This window comes from Seriola dumerili, unplaced genomic scaffold (genome assembly GCF_002260705.1).
Source record: "Seriola dumerili isolate Sdu_G_001 unplaced genomic scaffold, Sdu_1.0 BDQW01001690.1, whole genome shotgun sequence".
In the NCBI taxonomy this organism is placed as follows: Eukaryota; Metazoa; Chordata; class Actinopteri; order Carangiformes; family Carangidae; genus Seriola; species Seriola dumerili.
The window spans coordinates 559,615-584,429 of NW_019175945.1; the positions used below are offsets into that span (position 1 = coordinate 559,615).

At 41.0% G+C, this 24,815-nt stretch overlaps 3 protein-coding genes across 3 annotated transcripts; 2 read left to right on the forward strand and 1 right to left on the reverse strand.

Annotated features, from left to right (window-relative positions):
- Positions 1-1,059: 1,059 nt before the first annotated feature.
- LOC111238849 (charged multivesicular body protein 4c-like) lies at positions 1,060-4,290 on the reverse strand. The gene is made up of 5 exons (XM_022768556.1): positions 4,107-4,290; positions 2,774-2,870; positions 2,397-2,514; positions 1,274-1,400; positions 1,060-1,166 (listed from the first exon to the last, which is right to left on the reverse strand). The coding sequence occupies exons 1-5, from the start codon at positions 4,288-4,290 to the stop codon at positions 1,060-1,062; spliced, it is 633 nt and encodes a 210-aa protein (XP_022624277.1).
- Positions 4,291-5,047: 757 nt separating this feature from the next.
- chmp1a (charged multivesicular body protein 1A) lies at positions 5,048-14,102 on the forward strand. Its single transcript, XM_022768527.1, has 7 exons — positions 5,048-5,160; positions 6,308-6,327; positions 6,424-6,501; positions 10,372-10,518; positions 10,740-10,868; positions 11,090-11,280; positions 12,365-14,102. The coding sequence occupies exons 1-7, from the start codon at positions 5,154-5,156 to the stop codon at positions 12,384-12,386; spliced, it is 594 nt and encodes a 197-aa protein (XP_022624248.1). The 5' UTR covers positions 5,048-5,153; the 3' UTR covers positions 12,387-14,102.
- A 4,597-nt stretch (positions 14,103-18,699) lies between these two features.
- slc10a3 (solute carrier family 10 member 3) lies at positions 18,700-21,115 on the forward strand. The gene has a single exon (XM_022768523.1). It carries the CDS (start codon positions 19,090-19,092, stop codon positions 20,506-20,508), a length of 1,419 nt encoding a protein of 472 aa, XP_022624244.1. The 5' UTR covers positions 18,700-19,089; the 3' UTR covers positions 20,509-21,115.
- Positions 21,116-24,815: the final 3,700 nt, after the last annotated feature.

Genomic DNA, 24,815 nt, shown 5'->3' on the forward strand with positions numbered 1-24,815 from the left:
ACAAGTTACATGCTACACCTGATTTGTCTATAGTTGAAAAGCTATACTCATTTAATAATATCAACCATGATTGATGCAGCACACCAGATTTGGGAATGACTGAATTAAGTGTAGGCGCAGTTTGCAAAAATACATTTTCCCAAAGACAAGGCAGAAAAAGCTTATTTCAGGAGGACACCTTACCTTACGAAAGGTAAAATTTGAATTGGAGTCACAGTGTGTTTTCTCTACTCAGTCTGACTGATCTTATAGATTGTAGTATAACCTTTGTCAAGGTAACAGCATACCAAAGAAGAATATTACCAATCACACCGTATAAGCATTAAAACTGTATATTATAAGGGTGTCATTTCATTAATTTTGTTATGCCCTAAAATGATCTGGACAGGTCAAAGAGTTTTACTATTGAGTACATGAACTTTGTGCTATGGGCACTATATGAGAATGCTCATTTTGTGGATTAACTTTAAATCTTTTGTGTAAGAATCATTGTCTCCTGCTGGTAAGGTGTTATATAATGGTTTATATTTGTAACATTAAACAATTTGAAACAAAAACTCTATAAACAAGATGAAGGTCAACACCGTGTTTAAAGACCTTTAAGAGAACATCTCAGCTACATCAAAGAACATATATAACAGAAGACCAGTTTTTAGTAGTACATCAAATAATAATATGGGGAGATGGCTTTTGAATCAGGCATGAGTAGCTACATACAGAAGCTACAGATGAATATTTGAAAATTTAGCCTTCATGAAATTCACAAAATATACTGTATTACATTAACTGATACGCTCTTTTTCACTATAAAAAAGGCAGTTAGATGTCCATACAAATATAAAACACTCATGAACGATAAAGTATTATTCCTGCCTGTTTATTCCATCCTGCAATTTCCTCTTCTCTTTTAAATGTGTGTTGTAGCTGTTAGTGTGTTTATGAAGGTTCATTAGCCCAACGTCGCAGAGACTCTAAATCATCCTCAACCTCATCTTCCTCCATCTTGGCTTTGGGAGAGAAAAAAAACAAAAAAACTGTGAGCAGTTTGCATGAATTGGCTTATACTGCCACCAACTGCACCTTGTCTTGTGTCATGCTCTTAGTGAACATGAAGTTGTCCACTGCCACATTAGTGCTACTAAACATGTACTTGTCATCTGCTGCAGCTGGCTCAAAATGACTCGATGCGGGATCTATGACGTGATAGTCCTCTGCTTTATTAATTCTACAGTAATCAACTTGTGTTGGTACCTGCTCTTTAGACGGTTCTTACCAGGATGGGAAGGTGATGTAGTGGATAACACTTGGGGAGAAGGGACTCTCTCCTCCACTCTGTCCTTCTCAAACATGCTTGCATCCAGATTCTCCTCCAGCCTCTCCAGCTCTGCCAGCAGCTCGTCCTGACACACACACACACACACACACACACACACACACACACACACACCAACTGGCATTATAGATCTTAGCAGAATTACCACAAATACTTCTGTGGGTCTTGCTGTAACACTATATCACCCTAAGCTAACTACACAGGCAATATATGGTTGAAATGATTAAAATCAAACTTACAATATAAAGAACTCTTTTGATATTGACATGCAAACGATATTGCTCAGAATCACACTCAAATATTTAAAAAAAATTGAATTTGATCTTATCTGTCTCTGCCTTTCAGACTAGTTTCAGATTACATCCCTTTTTATCCAGAATCATATAATCATATAACATTTGTGTGAAATTTTGTCAAAATTGCTGTGTGAAGTCTTGAGTTATGGCTAAAAAGAATTTTGCTAGGTCCCCATGACCTTGACCTTTGACTTTTGAACACCAAAGTCTAATCAGTTCATCCAAGTGAATGTTTGTGCCAAATATGAAGGGATTCTCTTGAGGAGTTCTTGAGATATCGCATTCACAAGGCCCAAAACCATGTTTTGTGAGGTCACCGTGACCTTGACCTTTGACCTTTAGCCACCAAATTCTAATCAGTTTGTCCTTGAGTCCTAGTGAATGTTTTTACCAAATTTTAAGAAATTCTCTCAAGGCGTTACAAAGATATTGTGTTCACAAGGCCAAAACCATGTTTTGTGAGGTCACTGTGACCTTGACCTTTGATCTTGAACCCCAAAATCACATCAGTTCATCCTTGAGCCCTAGTGAAAGTTTTATGCCAAATTTGAAGAAGTTCCATCCGGTGTTACTCAGATATTGTGTCCACAAGAAAGGGATGGACGACAACCAGAAAACAATATGCCTCTGGCTTGCCGGTGTGGAGGCATAAAAAAGTAAAAACAAATATCAAAAAATCTATTCAGTGCAGATAAACAAAGTCTATGTATAAAAACCCAAGAGGCTAATAAAAATAAAATCCCTTACAGGAATTAGTTTCACTGTACCTCATCAAATTCCACTCCAAAGCTCACAGATGTGTGGAGAGTGTCTGATATATGCTGAGTCACATCCTGCTCTTCTGTGATGTCTCTGATCAGGTCGTTCACCTTGCTGACAATATCTCTGAAACCACCAACAAAGAGTTCCTGTCTAAGGTAAACTATTAGGATACTGTATACACAAACATGGCATCATGTAAATAAATGACATCCACATACTGTATATTTACTAAGCATCAATGCAACAATATGACTTGAGTCCTAAATATTATTTGTAATTGCTGACATTTGGTTTGACTTCCTGTTTATATTTTCTCAAATTCGTACAGATATTCATGTGTCATAATGCAAATGAGCTCCTGTGCTGATGTCTTTCTCCTTACATGTGTTCATGGGTGGACCTCATGGCCTTAACAGCACAATCAATGTACTTAAGATGTTTCTCGTACCACTTCTTTCTTCTCAGCGCCTGCAGAGCCACTGTGAGGAGAGCAGGGGAAATACAGTATATGAGCAGGAGTGTGCCTGAGAATCATGGGGATTTTCAAACAAAACAGCAGTGTAACAGTGATCACACAGATAGCTGTTGAACAATGTTATCTTATGGGCAGCAGTATTTTTTATTGCAATTTAGTTTTCCATTAGGAATAAGTGAAAATACACTAATGGTGGCACAGTTTATTAAGAGTCCCTGTAAGCCACTCTAGTTAGCCCTCATGGACAATACCAGTGTGTGTAATACCAATATGAATTTTAACATTTTGCAGTAATACTTTTACTATCCTATGTTTCCCTTTAATACTGTATCTCTGTGTATTTCAACAATGTGATTAAGTCTCCTGATTTCAAAGGCTCCAAAGTTCGATTTATTCATTTGTAAAAACATGGAAATTACAGTGCTCACATCCTAATCAATCAACACAGGTTACCAAAATACAGGATATACACGTCCTAAAAACTGAAACCATTGTAAAAAACAACATAAAACTATATCCCATAATATAACACATCCAGACAACAATACAAAAACAGACAAAGATTAAACTAAAGTCCTGGTTTACAATGTTTTGGTTATACTGATATATTCAATGTGGGAAAATAAGTGTGTGTGACAATGGTCTGATCCTGCTGCTGTGGTTTGTCAGCCATTGATTTGCGGGATTTGCCTAAAGCAGACACTGTTTAGTAGTTTTAGCCATAAAAACTTAAGTTTTCAGGAAAAGTACTATATCATGATATATTTCATATTGATATTATGATATAGTGATATACCCACACCTCTGCTTTTCCACATTTCTGCAGGGAAAACGGTCTATTGGCAAACAGACTTTAACAAGAATTTAACATCTGATCTTTGGCCTTTTCCACAAACACCAAAAGAGGAGCTCTCATGTTTTTTTAAATCCCTGTTCCATTTTTTCATAATCATTATAAATTTATCTGTCTTTGTGCAGGCTACACTGACTGACAACGTTTCACAGCTGTCACCAATCCATGTTAATTTACTTGTAACTGACATCACTAATATTAATTACTAATAAGTCTGAGCTAGCCAAAAATGGTCTGTATATTACTCTTGGAACTGCTAGCATTAGTGCTAGCTTAGGTTAGTTTAGCTAGGCAGCCACCTAACACTACCTGATCTAGCTGCTTGTATGTTTACTACGGAGTTACACACACAATAGTGTATATCAACTTCCTTCAAAGATACCTCACCTCTTCTGTTTTTTCTACTGTTCTTCTTGGCATACAGAAGTTCTCTGTCAATCTTTTTCTTCAAATGTTCTTTCTTTTCCATCAGCAGCTCCTCTCCCTGTAGAAGTTTCTCAACCTCTCCTTCTTCAGAGGGCTTCTTTGTCACCTTTTCCCCTCCACTGAACATCTTATTAAATAAAGACATCTGTGACTTGCTTCCTGAAAAACAGAGACAGCTTAACTGACCGGGCTCACGTTCCTGGCCCTTGCACTGAGTAAACACAGCTGCCTGTAATCTAGGGCCACTTTCAAAAGAAAATACGTGTATTTAAGCAATATCAAAGGACAGGGAGTGATTTTGTAGTGACGAATATCAGCACGGCTGATATTTGGTCGTAAGTGCGAGGTCGCAAACCAAATTCAAATGTTATTTCTGGAAATATATTCATCTTTGCAAAGTTGTTACAATCTAAGGTAGATAAGGACCGTTAATATAACGCTAATTAACTGTTAATAGAACACCTGTAAAGCGGAGTGATACATGTAGTTAAAAGTCCCAGTGCTGCAATTCGACTTTGCAATATCCAGCAGCTAAAATAAGACAAACGTCAATTTATTTTTTCCCGCCTCTATGAAAGAAAAGACGCTGTTTGTGTGAACTACTTGAACATTTATTGAAAACGAGCCCTGTCTATAGATGAAACAAGGACGTTATAAATATAATTCATATTACGGGAGGGGGGGGGGGGGCACCTAGCTAATAACAATAGCGACTACGCGTTTGGCGGTTGATTGCTAGTGCTGAGAAGGATAAACTTTTCTTACCTGGCATTAATAAGTCATGGTTTTAGAACACTAATGTGACAGTAGGTGGCAGGATTGCACCTGAGCAGGATTCAACAAACGAACAAGAGACGAAGAAGAAAACTATTTCTGGTCACGTGACTATTCTTAAACCAGGAAGTCTGGTGTCAGATACACGGTTAAATCAAAACAAATAAAGACTAGCCTGTTGCGGGGCTGAGAATTCATTTTCCCGTGATCATCTGAAATCACATTCGTCTTGACATGGATGGTATGTCGTGTTTTAATAGCTGAATGGTCATGTTGATAGACTTTGTTTTGCTTATACCATCAATCTAAAGACAGATAGCCAACATTAGCTTGTTAGCTTAGGTGGGTGGTTAGCTAGATTAGCTGTCAAACCTGTTCTGATTCTCAGGTCGTTCGTTTCCAGATTGACAATTAATTTGACCTTCGGTTTCATTGAACATTTTGCCTTAACGCTGCCTGCCACTGAATCTTTTCTTAGCACTTGACTGCTATGTGAGGAATGTCACACTCAAAATCTGTTTTGTGTAGTCTCGACAAACGTAGACACATCTAGACACTTCCTTAGATTTACACGAACAAAACCACGAAGACTTCTGACTGATTGATAGAGTACCTTATAGCACCTATGATGGATGATAGTTTTAGTGACATTTTAAAATACCTATTTAAAAAATATATGGTAAACATCTGCAGTGAAAAGTGTTTTAACGCTTTCCCATCACTGGGTAACTGTAACAGTCCTCCCAGAGAGCAGACTTTTTTGTTCAATTGTACTGTACTGGTTGTTTTATATTTTGTTGATGTAATGGTTTGTGTCTGAAAGCATTTCCCCCTTAATAATTGTACAGTTCAATAATTTCTACTGTTTCAGTTTGTGTATTTGTTTATATTTTTAGTTTTTGGATAATACTAATTTTTGGAGCAGCTGTCTGATGCTCCCACAAAATCATAAGTGGTCCCCTGAGACAGTAGTCCCATTGACACATAATCTGACATGAAATATAATGCGTACATTGCCATTAAGGCCTACGTTAGACATTTCCAAGTGGGAACTGCCAATGTCAGGGTTCAGCAGAGACATAAAAAAAAGATGAATATTTAGGTTATGTTATAATCAACATATTTTTAGCGTAGGTCAGAAGTTAAGGGTCCCTCTACACATTTCCTTACTTTTTCACTCTGTTTTGCTCATGTTCAAGCAAAGAAAAGACAGACAATCATTTTTCTTATCAGTTTGCCAGCAGTTTCAGAGAATCAAATGCCAGTTTCAACAGACACTGTATATATAATGTAGAGTTGGTATATAGCTATGTAACAGACAGTTCATTGACAGTGTACAATATATACTCTCCATATTTCTAACTCTGTCTCTCACTGTTGCTCCACAGAAACACTCTTCCAGCTAAAGGTATGTGAAAAGGTTTAATCCATATCAGTTTGATAAAACTTGTAAAATTGAATTATTTATTGATTTTATATACATCCTTCTCTTTTTGGTTTCCAGTTTACTTCCAAGCAACTTGAGAGACTGGCCAAGAAGGCAGAGAAGGAGTCTGAAAAGGAGCAGGCCAAGGTCAAGAAGGTAAGTAAACTGGCCCAAGCCTAAAACCAAGCCACTGGGGCGTTGTGTTGGCTGAATGGTTAAGATGTATACCATGTACTGTGATTGCAGTGCTCAATTCCGTCTTTATTCCATGTGCAGTCTCTCTCTCCCTTCATGTGTTTCCATCTGCATCTCTACTGTGCATCTCTACTCTCTATTAAAGGCAAAATGCCAAAACAGTAATCTTACAAAAAAAAGGCCAAGTCACAGTAAGTGCAATTATATAAATAAGGGGGATGTGGACAGTGGATAAAAAAAGAAAATGAGCAGAGGGAAAAAGTGAATTGTAAGCAACAGGGATTGGGTGGAGTCCAACCAGCAGTTAGACTCCCAGCAATTTTCAGTTTCAGTAACTGCTCTGTCTTTAGCGCAAGTGAACAATGTCAAACATCCAGATTGGTATCATCTACACTTGGAATCTCTCTGCCATCTTTTCTGCAGTTTGCAGTTGGCCTGGAGAGGGTGATGATTATGTTTGGGTGTGGCTGTTCGTGTCGTGTCTATATCTCTTTTTTATTATCTACAGAGCCCCAAACTGGCAAAAGACAGTAATAAATACTACAAGTAAAAATACTACTTATTCGACTAAATACTAAATATAGGGATTAAAACTAAATGCATGAATAGATAATGCAGTTAGATAATTAAAATGGAGTGTAAAAGGAAATATAAAGCTCTCTACTTTTCCTTGTATTTCCAGTCAGTTGATGAAACTAATGAAAGATAGATGAAATTGTAAAATGAAAAACATTTGAAAGTATTTCAGCAACTTATTTGAAATAAATGTAAAAAAAAAACAAAAAGAATGAAAGGATCAGTAATATATCTTACTGTAGCTTCCACACATATATATACACACTGTATCCCAATATCTGCACAAAAGGAATGCACCTACAAAACGTATGTGAGTTTTTTATGCATCACTGTGAATTAATTTATCACTGATAGATTTTTAAACAACTGATTATATGATAATATATATATATATATATATAAAAAACACAACTGGTAGTTGCATTTTTAACAGGTAACAAACAGTAATATTTATTGATATATTCAGTTAGTTTTACTGCCTTTTGTCAGTTTTGGGGCTCCATAATTGGAACTTTGTAATCAGTAGATTATCTGTGCACCTTTTACTGGCACACCTCAGTCAGCAGGGGGCAATACAACTTAAACATTGAACAAATTGTGCCTCGCTTGTTCTGGGAAATTGATGTGTCACTATTTTCTTAATGGCTAATTGTTTTTAGAGATAAATATTTCTGCTATATGGTTATTGGGCATCTCTGTTCTTTTTTAAATGAATGTTTGGTTTAGAGATTACAGAAGAGATCATTTCTCTCATGGAACTGCTTTGATCGTCCCCACTGGGACCTGTATGCACAACAGGCTTCCCATGACACAGAGGTGAACCTAGAGAAATAGACAGCCACTGTGCTTTTCTACATCAACAGCTGCATGGAAAACGTCACAGTGGACAAGGAAAAAAGATGTTTCTAAACTTGAAACCATGGATGAACCATGAGGTAAAATCCAGTGACACCAGTTTAAAGTGTCGCCAAGTCAAACCTGAAAAAAGGCTTAAAAAATGCTCAAGACATCTGCAGACAACGTACAGGAGACCACTTCAACAGCACTGACACTAGGAGCATTTGGCAAGACGTCAGGACTACCACTGACTACAGGAGCCTGTCTGCCCCCACAGTGATGTCACACTCGCTTTGAAAGTGGTAATAATGTGACAAACGCAAGAATCCCAACCATAGGTTCTCACACTGAGCACACAGGATGTACTGATGTTCCAGGATGGGTAGTTATGCAATGTGCAGGGCAGGAAATTAACTGGCCTTAGGTCAGTCATCATAGTGCTAGTGCCAAATAAAACAAATGTCAGAAAAACAGTTATCATCCAGTTGTCCTCACATCAACAATAATGAACTGCTTTCAAGGTCTGGTCCTCTCCTACATCAGGGCCACTGTCCCTGCCTCTCTGGACTTACACCAGTTTGCATATAGAACTAACAGATCCATTTCTCTGGCTCTTCACACTGTCCTGACTCACCTGGAAAAACAGGGCACCATTCACAGACTACAGCTCTGCTTTGAATACTCTGAATTCATCCACAGCGACCTAACCTCCAAACTACACCAGATCAGCCTCGGCTCATTATTATGTAACTGGATCCTGAACTTCCTGTCAGAGCATCCTCAGGCGGTGAGACTGGGCCCCCACCTGTCCTCCCTTATAACTCTGAGTACTGGCACACCAGAAGTGTACAAAGCCCCATTCTCTGCTCCTCACATGACTGTGTTCCTGCTTTCACCACAAACACCACTGTAAAGTTTGCAGATGACACAACAGTGATTGGGCTGATCTCCAACAACGATGACTCAGCGTACAGAGCCTACTGGTGAGCTGGTGCTCAGGGACAGTTTGTTCAGAGCTGGGTGTGTCGAGCTTCATGTTTTTGGGCGTTCCAATCTCACAGGAGCCCACATGGTCCACTGACATGACTGCACTGATATAAAAAACAAACAAACACAGCAACAGCTGTTATTCCTGAGGACGCTGAAGAAAGCTGGGCGGCGTACAGTCGGCAGCTGGTGACCCTCAACCGCTGCTCCACAGAGAGGATCCTAACATGCACTGCGTCACTGTGTGGTGTCCTATCAGCAGCTGATAGGACAACTCTTCAGCAGGTCCCACAGAAGATGCCTGGGATACAGCTCGCAGCCCTGGAGGATATTTACAGTTCACACTGCCCCAGAAAAGCTGCCAGCATCTGTAAGGACTCATCTGTTCGAACTTCTTCCAACTGGCAGGCGTTATAAAGGCAACCACACCTGCACCTCCAGACTGAGGAATAGCTTCTGTACCAAAGCCATAGCTGCTCTGAATCAATCCATCAAGTATCCCCCATTAAGTGTCTGACTGATTACAAAACTGTTACTTCACATACATACTCATACTACACTATACTGTAAGGGCTTTAGACATTCACCTACATTAGCACCCTAGGCTAATTAGCGAGCAAGCTCCCAAGTTAGCAAACAAACCCTGTCAATCATCAACTGAATAACTACCTTTGACATTTCAAAGGCAAATGCTTTAATCACTTTACCTTAAAGCTGCAACTTTAGTCATCTCAATGTGCGCTGGAGCTGATATAAGCTAACTAGTTTGCTGGGAGTGTGACAGTGAGCTTATTGCAAAAACAGACATTTCCTTGCCAGAAATGTTGGCCATCTTGGAAATGGCTGCCATCTTGAATTTTCGAGTGGCTAACGTGTTCTATCAAAAACAGTAACACCCAAGGAGGATTTGTGCCAAGTTTAATACTTATATCCACATTTCAAAGATTTCCCTGAAATATGTAATTACCTGCTGCTCTATATTCCCTCTTTTATGGCATTGAGTACAAAAGCTCTCTGGTCCTCATTGGCCTCTCTCACTGACCAGAGATATTTTCCTGCTGAGTCACGATAGTCTTCACTTGTCATATACAGTTCAACAGGTCACATGCTTTTAAATAAGGAGCTATTGTTGCAATTTTCTTATTATTACTATTACCTATTATTACCAACTTCATATGAGCCACACTTTTCAAGATGTTGTATACACAATTAAATTACTGGAAAAGAAAAGCAGAAAATAAACAATAAAAATATTAGTCATGGCTAAAACAAACAAGATGGCTGGCCTCATGTTATCAGCCAGTACAGTCTACAACACTGACATTCAGTTCAGTGCCTTTGCCGACTTCATTTATAAAAAGGTCTTCTATACAGTGTTACATACAAAAGGCGAATTGCACATGCAGCTTATGTCTTTGTCTCTGTCATCAGGCTTTGCAACAGAAAAACGTGGAATGTGCCAGAGTTTATGCAGAGAATGCCATCCGGAAAAAAAATGAAGGTCTTAATTGGCTGCGCATGTCGTCACGAGTGGACGCGGTGGCCTCTAAAGTCCAGACTGCTGTCACCATGAAGGCAGTAAGTTACTGTGTTCCGTCATCTCATTAACATATTCTGCATTAGATTAAACTTTACTATTCCTTCAAAATGCAGGTCTATAAAGTGAGTTTTTTCATATGACTTCATCACATTATTTCTGCTATTTTGATAAGGTTGGGGGGTTGAAGATGAGATTTTTTTTTTTTGTCTTTCCAGAATGAGACAAATGTATAATAAATGTATCTAATTTTTTCCTTTAGGTGACCAAAAGCATGGGCCAGGTGACCAAGGCCCTGGACAAAGCTCTGAACTCAATGGACCTCCAGAAGGTCTCTGCGGTCATGGATAAGTTTGAAAGTCAAGTACAGAACCTTGACGTCCACACCTCAGTGAGTGGCTGCAGACAATGTGCATTTGTGCTTGTAGTACCTGTATTTTCATACACTGTTTTGGTGAAGTGCTAAGTGAGCTTAAAAAACTCTGTATGGTTAGATATGCTGTTGTGGCATTGAGGAGGACTTGACAAGTCATGTCTGAATTAAAGTCATAAAACTCAAATCAAAGAGTTTCCTTTTTTTCTTCCCATCCATCCCTCTCTTTTCTACACCAGGTGATGGAGGACTCCATGAGCTCGGCGATGACACTGACCACGCCTCAGGACCAGGTCGATGACCTGATTCACCAAATAGCAGAGGAGAGTGGGCTGGAGGTGATGGACCAGCTCAACCAGCTGCCAGCGGGAGCCACCTCATTGGGTGGAGAGAGCGCACGCCAAGAGAAGGAGGACCAGCTGTCTCGACGGTAAGGACCAGTGTCTGTATTTGATGCAAGATAATATGTGCCGTCCCATAACTACTGAGGGAAGGGTTAGAAGCAATGTGTGTGTCTACATCATGTTTCCTTTAACAAGACACTAAATCTTCCCATTCTTCACCTGGTAAAACTCTTCATGGTCTGTCAGCAGGATAACAAGTGGAACATGTTTTCAGTTAGATGAGGGCATGAGAACCGGAAATTAGATTGCACAGCACACTAATATACACACACACGGGACATGACTGTTGTGTGTTGTGTCTGTAAAGTCATGAGTGATCAAGAAACATAAGATGTGTTCAGCCCAAATAGAGAAGCTCAAAGACAGAGGGAAGATGCTGCATTGTAGAGATATGGGTCAAACGAACAGTGGTTTTTGAAGTAGTTACAGCAGTGTCATATTTACAAAAAGCTAACTTTAAAATAAAAATAGAGAAACTAGGAACAGAAAGGACAATAGACGTGTTGCCCCTTAAATATGTTTTAATACGTTATGTTAATATGTTAAATATGTTATGGTTTAGTTAAGTTTTATATATCAAGATTTATCAAATATGTCGTCAACAGATTCATTAATAAAGAAAATGATTATTTTATTTTTTTAATCTTTAATTAAGTTACATCTTTAGGTATTTCTATTTCTAGGTGGGACCTGACATGGGGACCAGCTTTCACATGGCAACCTGTTGGCTTATCATTAAAATCATCAAAACATGTTCACGTTTATATATTTGTATGTGTTTGTACACATGTATGTATGTACAGTATACTGTGTTTATGTATCTATGTGTATATACTGTATATGTGTATATATATATATACAGTATATATATATACATGTATCTGTCTTATTCACAGTATAGCAACATCTCTGGCGGTTGATGTATTTATATTGTCTCACAGTGTATATAATCATATAATATCTATGTATATCGTCAACCAATTTCCCCTTCAAATAAAGAGTTAAACTGACATTTATGAATGTAATTCAGTGCACTGCACCTGTAAGGCTTTTATCTCATTTCATAAAAGCTCCAACGGTTAAACTCTCCCGTATTTTCCCTCCCTCCAGTTTGGCTGCTCTGCGGAACTGAGGGCTCCTCCAGCAGCGGTGACGGGGCTCACAGCTGCGTGGAAGCAGACGTGCTTAATGACGCCGTCAGGAGCTGTGTGTGTGTGTGTGTGTTTATGTTGAACTGTTCCTACCGGGAGGACTTAATGAGGCTATTGATTACCACTCCCCTGCTCTATAAATACACAGACACAACGGCTAGAAATACCACCTGAGGAGGTATGAGTCTCTCTCTGGTTCACCTTCCCGTTTCGATCCGTCTCTTCTCCTATTTCTGTTTTCCCCTCTAATTCCCCATTGGATCTCATCTTACCCTCCACTTTTCCCTTTTTCCTCCCTTTTTATCCCTTTTTCTCCACCACCACCTCCTCGTCTGTCTACGCCCTTCCATTTCCCAAATCACACATTTTGCATTTATGCTTTGTATAAAAAGAAAAACATTTTACAAACTGTTTGATTTACAATGATGAAAGTAAAGAGTTTTAATGAGCAGTTATAGTAATTATAACGGAGGTGTCCCTGTCATAAGGTGAAGGGTGAGTCAAAGATATGTGTACATGTTGTTTTCAAGTATTTTGGGGATCTGTCTGTGGGAAATTGTTTCAATGGACAATTCTGTTGGGAGGAAGGAAACAGAAATTTAATGGAACAAAAATATCCTCTGACTTTAAAGTAAGTTTAAAGTAAAGTTGTAGTTTAACTTGGTGGCATGTTGCTAACACTAAGACATCGTCTCCTTCCTTCCTCAAATCTGCCCAAGTATCAACCGCTTCTCGACACCATTATAGACATTGTATAAAACAAATGACAGTCCTCCCATCTTTTGTTTACCAATGTCAAAATGGATTATGTTTGTTTTCTTTTTTTTTTTTGTTATTATTCAGATATGTTGGTGATTATTTCTCATGCCTGTCTTCAGACTTTATTGCTTTGAACGCCTTATTTGGGATGCAGGTGCTTGCATAGGCGCTTCCCTCACCAGTGCCTGAAGGACAGTAGTTTAGAGATATGTCTTTAACTCTGTAGCGTGAAGTTGCCTCATCTCTTTTTGGTTTTGGGTGTTTGATTTGAGGTGTTGACACTCTCCCCCAGCAACATTGAAACCTCATTCAGATATTTTTAGAAGCGTCTCTGTCTCAAAATAACCCGATCATGCCCACCTGTCTCAGTTTCATCCTGGACTGTTTGAGGAGTAAGACGTCATCTCAGAACAGGGATGCACACGCTGGATCTTTTTTTTTTCTTAATTTGACAAGGATCAGTTGCTCTTCCTAATTTGCCTTGTAAACCACACATTTGCTTGAATGTTCATTTGTTAGGTTTCAGGTAAAACGCTGGAGATGTGCTGGAAGATGTTTTGCATCATGAGCAGGACAGATTTAAAGACTGAAGAATAAAATGTACAAAGGCATCAGAATATGTTTGAGTTAACAAAAGACGGGGACCTTTTTTTCTTTTGTTTTTTGAGGTCATAGGTCTCTGTTGAGTTGCCTGTTAAGTGCTTTGACTGGTTTTGATGCTTCCCTCTTTGCGCATTCAGTGTAGACATGAGTAAAGGGGCAGGCAGGCCGGAGCCAGACTTCCACCTATGACAGAGCAGCTTCACCCTCTGGATAATCTTTTCAGTTCTCTGTCCATTTTAACACAGGGAGGGTTTATTTATACCGAAAGTTCACTAGACTTTGCAGCACTTTTGTTTTGTATATCTATCTTGTGAAAATAAAATCTTGCCCTCTGATGCAGTCTTTCATTTCACAGCACTCGACACAGCATACGAATGAATACATAAACACAGAAAATGGCAAAAATAAATGCACATAAAACAAAAAAGTTAAAACAACGGTAACGTCACAACAACGGGTGAAAAAGGTTTAATGTTCAAGATTCAAACAGCCTCAAGAATGTACCATTGCTGCTACTGTGGACACCAAGGACTCCCATTCCACCCATTATTTCATTTATGAGCCAAACTAACAATGTTTCCATCAACTTGGTGTAAATATATCTGCTTAACATCAAAATAGTAGCATTGACACTGTGAGCATGTTAGCATGAATCAAATGTTTCTGTGTCACGTGAAGGGTGTTGCTCGTATATTATCACAAACTCTGGTCTGCGCACCTCTGACTTTTTTCAGCTCTTTGCTTTGGTTTTCTGTCTCATTAAACTCTGCTCTCATCAACCTTGTTTCAAGCTGCAGCAGCAGAAACTCATAAACCAAAGATTTCTCTCTGGAGTTGATGAAAATCAAAGCAGAGCTTAAAGGAGAGTGAATATTGGACTTAAATTCATCAGCTGGTCTCAAAAACAACTCCCAAGTGTATGCTAATAATGCTCTGTGTCTGCTTGATGTGTAAATGTTCGATACAACCATTTTGTGTGGTGGTGATGATGTCGGTGCTATTGTAATAAATCCCAGGTCTGAGCTGTGGTCTGACTCACCAGTGCCTGAAGAAGAGGCAACACCGACCCAGCTCTGCAGCAGGAGGGCGTTTTCTTCAAGCTGGCAAGTGGCCTAGCTAACCCAGCATTAGTGCCACTCAGGAACCCGGCCCCACAGCCCACTAACTATCTATCTCCCCCGCCGGTAGCGCTAACCGGCATGTGAGTGGCACTTGCCCCCTCAGCAGTGTGGCTGTAGCTCTGCTTTCACAAAGACAGACTGTGACTGTGACTTAGAACAAACAGTCAGACTTCAGATAGACTGAGTCTAAATTCCTCTGTTGCACAAAGCAGTTTAGTTCTTGACTATCTTAAGCCAGACTGCGGTACAATGAATTCTTGGTAAATTCATTTTCAATATAAGACAAAATGGCCGGCTGAGGAACAGCAGCCAACAGTCTGTTTACCTCAGCAGAAAATGTTTGTCTTTTGGAGGAATTCAACAGCTACAAGGACGTTTACTTGAGAAATTGGGGGTCATGTAGGGAGATTTACAGGAAGCGTAATAGAGCAGTTTAATATATATATATAATTTCTTCAGGTCTCTTTAAACTGAATTATTCTATGGCCTCCACAGACATTAGCTGTAGCTAGCTAGCAACATTTACATGTGACTGATTTAATAACTCACCAGGTTCTTTCTGTTATTTTCCCCCCGACTCATTATCCCTCCTATCTATCTATGTTTATGAAGTGGACTCAGGAAAAGTGCAAACTATTTGCTCAACTTGGAACATTTTCATTTGGTACAGATGCTTTGCTTCAGTTTGTGCCTCCCAGAGTGAAACTGTATCTATATCCACATCCTTCCTGTCTTTGCATTGCCTTATTATATATCAGCTCTAACATGAGTTTTGTGTTCTGTCTGAACACCTTCAGGCAGGTGGGCTTCCTGTCTGCAGTGTTTATAAAATCCTGGCTACGGCCCTGTTAGTGACCAGCTGATACCGGGCTGTCTCACCGAGGGTAACACTTGTGTGTAAACTGGTGCTACAGTAAATTGGCATTTGAGGACAATACTTTTAGATTAATCGTCATGGCTGCTTATGATCTCATTTGCAACACAACACAAGGCAGATCATAACCACTGCTCTGAGATGGTTCATGAATATTCACACAGATGCAGTGAGTTCACACACAGAGGTAAATACAGGCTGCCGTGTTCCCTGGGTACACAGCAAAACTGCAGCACATACAGCAAATATTCCTGTAATTTCTCACTGAAGCCATCACTGGGGAAAGCGATGGAATGTAACTGAGGAGCTGTTTTGATTTCCTCTTCACTCTTTCTCTGCCGCTCCCTCCTGCTGTCTCTCTCCCTCGCTGTTTGTGAAATAAGTCATGAGGTAAATGATCATTCCATTGCTAAATAATTAGAGAGCCCAGGGAGGGCAGCAGCACAAGTGCCGAGCATAAAATGTGCATGCCTGACAGCCTCACAACAACTGGCTGTCACGCCACGAAATGTCAAAGAAGAGGCCAGAGCAATCACCCCAGCAGGTTGTCTTGGCGTGCACTGAGTGTTTCCACTGAGGACTCCCCCGCCTTTTCTTTTTCTAGAAGCCTTGACTTAGCCATGGTGACAGAAGGAGGACGCACAACTCATGAAAACACAATAGATGATGAATAAGCTGTCCCAGGACTGACTTTAACACAGTGAGCAGTGCTAGTTAATATCCAGACAAGCCTGGGTGGTTGCTCTCACTGGAAAATACTGACCCAGTGAACTCACTGACCCCTCCGCTGGGGAAGTGGTTGTGATCTGAAAATGGTTTTTAAATATGTGAATGACTCCCAGCATGAGCCTGTTACTATAAAAAGGGAAGTCTGCACTGGAATTTCCCTTTAATGACGGAGATGGGCGCTATGGCAGTGTCAGGTTTCCTCGTTGTGCCTGCTGTTTGTGTATGACAAGCGAACAATAGTGTACTTGGCTGCAGGTCTGTAAATTGACACTGCTCAGGGAGTGTGAATGTGATGATACTACAGTGACCAATGGTCAGGAAACAGAAACTGACTGTGAATACCTGGATTAAGTGAGCAATAGAGAGGAGCAATGTAATTTACATGTTTGCAAAAGACAATGAGAAATACTATGTGACAGTGAAAGTGAGAGATGAGAATCAACATGAACACCACATCCCCAGTGTGCATAACTTTAACAAGCTGTGGTTTGTTTATCACATCATCATCACGTTTTCAGTCTCGAGCCATTCCACCATTTTCCTTTGCTCAGAAAATTAAATACATGCCCCCCCCCTGTCTATGTATGATGGATAATCCCTGGCTGCGCCCCACGCCCCCATGTGGATACTAATCACGGTGTTCCCTCTCCCATGTGACCGCCCCTGCTTATTGGCTAAGGAGAGTTGACGCTTTGGGCCGCTCCAGCTGGATTAATGAAGCGCTCCGTCAAGGTAGCCAGAGTTATTCAGAGACAGGGAGACAGACAGGAAGTAGTAGAAGTTTTATTTAAAAAAGAAACGCATACAATTTGTTATAAATAGTGGTGAGTGTGTGTGTACATAACAATTTGGAGAAACAAGGTTTGGTAAGAAAACATTAACGTCAAGTGTGTCAAGTTTCATGGAAAAACTGAATTCCTGAGCCCTTACTCACCCCTGCTCCTCTGTGTACGGGGTTTCTATGTTAGCATACTTCCTGGCCTAAGGTTTACAGTGAGGCAGTTTGATTAAACACATGAATTAGGAATATCCAACATAAAATCTAAAAACTGCAAAAAGCAGATTTTGACGCAGAATTCCTCCTCATGATAGGGCTTTGGGATCATGATGTAATTTTGTGATTTAATAGTGTTTTCTTTCTTTTCTGAGTTACTGTGTTTGTATCTGTTGCTCTCACATAATGAAGTTGAATTAAACAGAAATTAATCAATCAAGCAGAGCCCCAGCGAAGGCCCTTATCATGCCATCTGATGATAAACTAGCACAAACCTGCTGATAGAGAGTTCCAGCCATGACATACTGTACCATATGAGAGTGTGATTAAATACTACCAGTTTATTTCTGTTCTTTTCCCTCAATAAAAAAGTAATATAAATTGCTTATATTATTATGACAAATATGAAACAACAATGTACTGTAGTTTGAATTTTACAAAAAGCCACACAGGGTACATCCATGCCCCCCTACTGCGAAATTTTGTGATTAACCATTGTAATTTAATTGATAAAAAAATGTAGTAACAAATTAATCAGTACTGTTTTAAAATCAATGTTTTTCATGACTACAATTGAGGATTACTAACTCATACTATGGATAAAGTATCTTTTAAATATATCAATTGGCCTATCTTCCCAAAGGTGAAGGAGACTCATTTTAAAATCATTCACAAGATATGCCCAGTGCCAGATTTTCTTAAAAAGAGATTTAAATTTGTAGTAGGCCCTTGTACCGTTTGTAATGAGTCAGATGAAACACTAGAACACATGTTTTTTTTTTATCATGCCCTGCATCTAAAAGGTTTTGTTCAGACATTAGAAACTGGTTATCACTTAAAATAACATTTATCGTATTCTTTTCTATTTGGACGGTCTCACTTCTTTCTGTTTCTAACATGGATAATATGATAATCCTTCTGGGAAAATGTCACATACAATGCGCGCACAGTTCAAAATAAAACAAGCTCTTATAGATACATTTTGATGATTGCCCCTCTACAGGACCCCTCCTTAGTTTATATTATTATAGGTCAAGTCAGTTGTCGACTGTATCCAGTTGTTAAGCCAACCTCAAGTCCCACCAATGTTTCTCGATAATAAAAAGGGCTATTATTTTGGTATTTCATGACCGGAAGTCAGTCTTTTACTGAAGCTAGCTTAACTGAAATAGCTCTGAGCCGCAAGCAAACCGCAGCTGAGCTACGATGCTCACTGTTCCCATTAACCGGGGAGACAAAAAAAACGGAAGACGAGGCGAGGCTTCGGTTTGTCGAAACGGACATCGTACCGTCGAGCAGACAAAGGAGAAGCCGTGAGAGACCTGTGTGAGTGTGTGTGTTTCCTGTGTGCCGGGGGCTGCTGCTGTAGAGCTGGGCTCGGACAGGGCGGGGTGATGTTCAGGTTCCGGTATAAAGGCAGCGAGAAAATGAGAACCAGACAAGATGTGGAACCGGCTGCCGACGCTGTCGTTTTATATCGGAGACTAGAATGAGAAGTTTACTGTTGTGGTGTAACAGGGCGGCGGTGTAACCGTCTGGGGAGGCCGCTGGCGGGGGAGAAGCGTGTCTCTGCGGCGTCCCTCCACCCCCTGTCAGTCAATAACATGAGGACGCTATTTACACTCTGTTGTCTCTTCCTTATCACCGGCGGAGCGGACCGGGTGTGGGCCACCGGAAACCTCACTGTCGACAGCAGCAACCAGACCAACCTGACGGCCGACAGCAGCAGTAGCAAGTATATCAGAATCGGGGACGGGTCATCGCAGGAATTTGAGTTTCCTGAAAACACCAACGGCGTGATTGTAATCTCCAGCCAGTATCGGAGCGCCGCGGCCAGCAGGAAGGGCCGCCAGAGCTGGAAGCAGACGGTGACAGTCCGCTCGATGGACCCAGAGGTCCTCTCAATCCTTAATGTTACGGATAGCGGCCACACAGGTCTAGCCAAGAGCTACATTATCAGCATCCGCTCCGGGTTCCCAGGCACGGCTCAGCTGCAAATCCAGCTACTGGACCTGGACCAGGACTCGGTGCCGGTTCTGATCGAGGAGAGGACGGACTACTCCATCAGAGTGGCGCCCGGTAATGATGACCCGGCCACCCGGCTCATCCAGTCGGGTGGCCTCTCCCATTTCTCTGAGAACCCTGTGCTGTTTGCCTTGCTGCCCCTCATCTTCGTCAACAAGTGTGCCTTTGGTTGCAAGGTGGAGGTGGAGGTGCTGCGGGGTCTGCTCAAGAGCCCGGTGCCACTGCTCTTGGGAGTGGTGGGCCAGTTCCTGTTGATGCCATTGTACGCTTACTGTGTGTCACAGCTGGCATCACTGCCCAAAGCTCTCTCCCTGGGCCTGGTCATCACCTGTTCTGCCCCAGGTGGCGGGGGCGGCTACCTGTACAGCCTGCTGCTTGGCGGAGACGTCACCCTGGCTATTTCCATGACCCTGGTCTCCACAGTGGTGGCGGCAGCAGCCATGCCATTGTCATCAGCTCTGTACGGCCGGTTGCTGGGCGTGCACGCTGCCCTGCATGTGCCGTTTGTGAAGATCCTTGGCACCCTCCTGTTCATCGCCATCCCCATCTCGCTGGGCATGCTGGTGAAGCTGCGCCTGCCCGCCCTCACGCGTGTCCTGCTAGCACTCATACGACCCTTCAGCTTTGTGCTCATTGTAGGGGGCATCTTCATGGCTTACCAAATGGGTGCATCCATCTTGGCCAATGTCAGGCCCCAGATTGTGGCAGTGGGGGTGACAGTGCCTTTGCTGGGGCTGGTGGTCGGGGCTGTCATGGCCAAGGTGTCCGGCCTGGCCCCACCACAAAGGAAGACGGTCAGTATCGAGGTGGGCGTTCAGAACAGCCTGCTGGCCCTCGCCGTCATGCAGCTGTCTTTCCGCCGAGCGGAGGCCGACTTCGCATCCCAGGCACCTTTCATCGTGGCCCTCAGCAGCACCTCAGAGATGTTGCTCATTGTTCTTGGATACTTTGCCCAGCGGAGGTTGTGTGGTTCTGCTGCCCCCAGGAGTGACGCTTGATTGTAGCCGCAGTTTTTTTTTTTTTTTTTTTTTTTGTTTTTTTTTGTTCTGAACTTTTTGAAGAATGAACCCTTTCAATCCTGTGGAAATTTGGTGTCCCACAGTCTTGGCTACAAGACGCCCAACTATCACCAATCCAGTCATCACTGTTGTTGTACACAGGACAGTGAATGGACTTTCTGTGATTCTTTTGTCGTTGTTTTCGTATTTTTCATGAAAACCAAAGGCCTTTTACCCCTCTGAGACCTTTTTGTGTTTATTTTACAAGATGTACTTTTTAAATCAGATTATACTGTGAGGTACTCAATGTAAATATTCCTAAAAAGAGAAATACCTATAAAAGAAAAGATATTTTTCTACCAGATTACTTTTTGTAATCAAAAAAGAAAAAAAATTGATTTGTATCATGTTTACAAGAGGTCCATGTGTCTTAGCACGGGGGGGGGGGGGGGGATTCAGGTGTAAAGAGGAATCGTGTGTGAATCAAATGGGAACATGATGATATTTTGAAAGTATTTGCTACTGATTGTGTTTCCTGGATCTGCAAATCCATGTACTTGAATATTAGAGAGGAAGAAAAAGTCAATAAAAACATTGTCAAAGCAGATTTCAGTTTGTTCATACTGTGTCAGCCGAGAAACGTGTGGAATAGGTCGGTGTTGCCGAAAGGCTGTTTTCAGTAACAAAACTGTGAGCAGGCTGCAAGTTACCAGAATAACAAGCTGTGGTTGTTTGCACTCAGTGACTGTTGGGTGTCACAGATGGAGGAACTGATGGTTGTTCAGTATTTAGCATATTTAAAGAACAGTTTCACAGTATGTGTTGAAGTTCCTATGCAGAACACTTGGCTCATCTAACAACATTATTTATATATATATATATATATATATATGTGTGTGTGTGTGTGTGTGTGTGTGTTTGTGTTATATTATATATTTATTATAGTTTTGGATTAATACTACTGGTACCAGAGGTTGTATTTGTATATTCAGTAGGGTTCATTTCACAAATTCACTTTTTTTTTTTTTTTCACATCTGAAGCTGCATTCACATCCATTGAAACACAAACACCACAAACATATATTCATACATCCCAAATGTGGAATTAAATGTTGCCTTTGCCTCTCATCGGCAACATGTGTAGTATATTGATTGACTGGTTGATTGATTGATTAAGACAAACCAAAGCATGCATAACAAATCAGATACTGACAGGGCCTCTTTTTAAAGGGCCAGTTTGTCCAGAAAACAAACAAAAACATGTTTTCACTGTTGTATAAGAAGAGGTCGTTTTGGTTTAATGTGCTGAACTTTTAAATGTTCTTTCTCTGAGGCCTTTACTGAGGTTTACTAAGTATGTTTACCCAAGTACTAAGAACAATTCAGAGATACCTCAGAGATGCTTCTTTGTGCTACTTCCACATAAGAGAACTTTTTCCACCACCGCTCAATACAATGGAGGTGAACAGAATTTAGTTAGCGCTGTTATTAAAAAGTGGAAAGGCTCAAGTGTGAAATGTCTGTCCAGAAAAGGTGTCCCAATTATGAATCCACAGAACACACTGTCAACAGCTCTCCAAGGGATAATATCTTTGGTACAAAATGCTTTCAGTTTAGTGTGGATTGTTCAGTCCTGGGAATATGGTCTCTCAAAAGCATTTTTGAAATGTATTTTTGGTACTGATTCAAGCACCACAGCCCTCCTTAGTTTGGGTTGGCTGCATCAGTGTCAGAGGCAGATGAAACCAAAAGGATCTGAGTTTTCTGAAAAGCTATCTGCTAGATACTAGTAGTGGTAAATGAGATGAGAAGTGTTTCACAGGAAGAGGTTAAATGATGTGACTCAGTGGAGAAACGGAGACAGTGTTGAATCAAAGAGTAGATTCAAAGGAAGACATGAGGGGTATATGAAAGTACATGAAAAAGAAACCATGCAAAAGGTCATTATGGGCTGTACATCTGTGTAACATGCCTGTAGTTTAGTCACCTATTGTACCAGAGGACAAGGTCCAGTTTTTTATCAGCTTCCTCTCTGTTTGACAGAACAGTGCGGCAGCTTTGTGTTTCAACAAGAGCTGAACTGTTGACTGTCGGGTTAAAATTCAGAAAATGTGCTCACAGCTCACAATCAACACAAACAACCTTCCCTTATCTGAGACACCGCTCAACGGGAAGGGAAGGGTTTTACATGTCATTTCTTTGTAAAGACTGCACTTCCTGTTTACGCAGCAAGAGCAGCAGACTTCATGTGCTTTCATTTACACGTTTTCTGAGGGGAAGTTTTGTAGTGGAAAACAAGGGAGTCCAGGCCTGCCTGCTGTTTTGACTGAGCCCAGCAGATTTGCCTGAGCTCTCAGGAATGTAGCACAGCTGTAAAGCCTCCAGGCTGAGCTGAGGTTGTTTGGTAGAAGAGTCTCAGCCCGTTGTGGTGCGTTTCAACTCCTGTGGCCGCCTCCGATAGGAGGGGCAGGTCCAGTTCTTTGTTCCTGACAAGGAAATGATGGTTTTCAAAATAGCAACATGATCTCTCTGAGTCACGACCTCTTCCCTCTCCCTCGTCCATTAAAACATTTCAGCTTTTTTTTAGGATTACTATTGATTTTTGCCCTTCAGAGGCATGTGTCATGGACAGAATTGTTCCCTGACCTACATGGTTGTAACCACAGCTAAACACATCCATGCAATCAGTGGCAACTGACGATGTTTTTCATGAGGGCAAAGTCAGTGTTCTTTTTAAATTTCTAAATTTATTACATTTTGTTTTTCAAATCATTTTATTGTCATCCAGAATGAAAAAAATCTTTCTATGAACAAGGTTCAGCTCATATATTTGCTTGATTTTCATAATGAAGCCATTTTCCTCTGTCTTGTTCCCTCTTAAATTTTCCCAATCTTCTTTCCCAGTCATTGGTGTGACCATAATTTAACTGTAAGTTTCAAAGTAGAAATCCTTTCAATTTTGCAAATGTACTGAATTGTGCAAATGTAGTTACACTCAGTGATTCAGAGATAGTCACAGGAGTAGCTAGACAGTTTGTCTTTCAGTGGGCGGATCACGTTTGTTCTTCCTGTACTCGACAAAACATGAAATTCATGGTTGAATTTGGTGTTTTTCATATCTGGTGCTTTGTGTTTAAGCTAACCTGCTATTGAAGCTGGTACATTTTCATGCCGCAATAATGATATGTGTTCCCACAACGCTTGTTACACACACACACACACACACACATGTGCAGACACATGCAAACACGTGCACACACAGGAAATCCTGCTGAGATCCAGATCCAGTCAGTCCTTAATCAAACCGTTGCCTACCTACTCAGCCGTCCAGTGACAGTGGCTCCCTTATGATTCAGACAAGAGCTGCCACTACAGCTGAAAGTGTGTGTGTCCTCAGATGTCAGTGTGTGTTGTTGCTCATGGTGCTGACAGCTGATGATGCTCTGCCTTGCTGGTAGATTTGCACTCAGCCCTGTACATCAGCACTCCTGTTTACATTTCTATCCTGCACATTAGTGGCACAATAGGAAGAGAGAGCCCTTAAAAATTCATGAGGACACATTGCATTAAGTTTTCATGAGTTCCTTTCACTGGCTCCCATGAGACAGTTTTCCTACTGCCTGCTGCAATAAAGCTGGGAAGTCCAGAAAATACATGGGTGGCTGCGGCGAGAGGAGCACTCTGCACACTGAGGGAGAGGAATGATCTTCACTCCAACACACCAAGGCAAGATGGAGCCTGCTGCTGTGCAGTCAGGGTCACTCAGTGTGATGTAGCAAGGTGTGGCATACACCATTGCAACACCTGAGATGGGTCAAAATCTTATTTGTTCAAGGATAGATGGACTTCATTAAAATGTGATTTTTAATCTTGCACATCACAACCTCACTGAAAGCTTCAATTTTGAGCAAACATGAGCTGCAGATTCTCACGGTCCATCAGGCTTTTCAAACCAGGTCAGAGCTATTTTATGAAAAGGGGGAAACTGCAGTCACACCTGTCCTTACATGCCCCGTATCCTGTTTAGTGTACACCCTAGTATTGTGTGCATTAGTCTGTAGCACATTTACATGGGGAAAGTTACAAGATAAAGTAACAGCATACTTTTAAAAGCTTTAATGCATACTCATATTTTCTTATGTGGCGTTCATGGACACTGCTGTCCCAAAATGTAACACAATAGAATGGAGGAGCTGCTTACAGTGGAAACTAGACTTACCGCCTCCCAGTTGTATGCTTCCTCCACTCAGACGAGTTTCAGATTACATCCCTGTTTATCCAGAGTCATAGAAAGTATGAACCATTTG

Excerpts from the sequence above, each read along its gene's own strand:
- LOC111238849 (XM_022768556.1), bottom strand. The coding sequence starts at position 4,290 with ATGTCTTTATTTAATAAGATGTTCAGTGGAGGGGAAAAGGTGACAAAG. Across the intron at positions 2,871-4,106 it reads CAGTAGAAAAAACAGAAGAG|TGGCTCTGCAGGCGCTGAGA; the intron begins GTGAGGTATCTT and ends CTCTCCTCACAG. Across the intron at positions 1,401-2,396 it reads TTGGAGTGGAATTTGATGAG|GACGAGCTGCTGGCAGAGCT; the intron begins GTACAGTGAAAC and ends TGTGTGTGTCAG.
- chmp1a (XM_022768527.1), top strand. Across the intron at positions 6,328-6,423 it reads AAACACTCTTCCAGCTAAAG|TTTACTTCCAAGCAACTTGA; the intron begins GTATGTGAAAAG and ends TTTGGTTTCCAG. Across the intron at positions 10,519-10,739 it reads CTGCTGTCACCATGAAGGCA|GTGACCAAAAGCATGGGCCA; the intron begins GTAAGTTACTGT and ends TTTTTCCTTTAG.
- slc10a3 (XM_022768523.1), top strand. The coding sequence starts at position 19,090 with ATGAGGACGCTATTTACACTCTGTTGTCTCTTCCTTATCACCGGCGGA.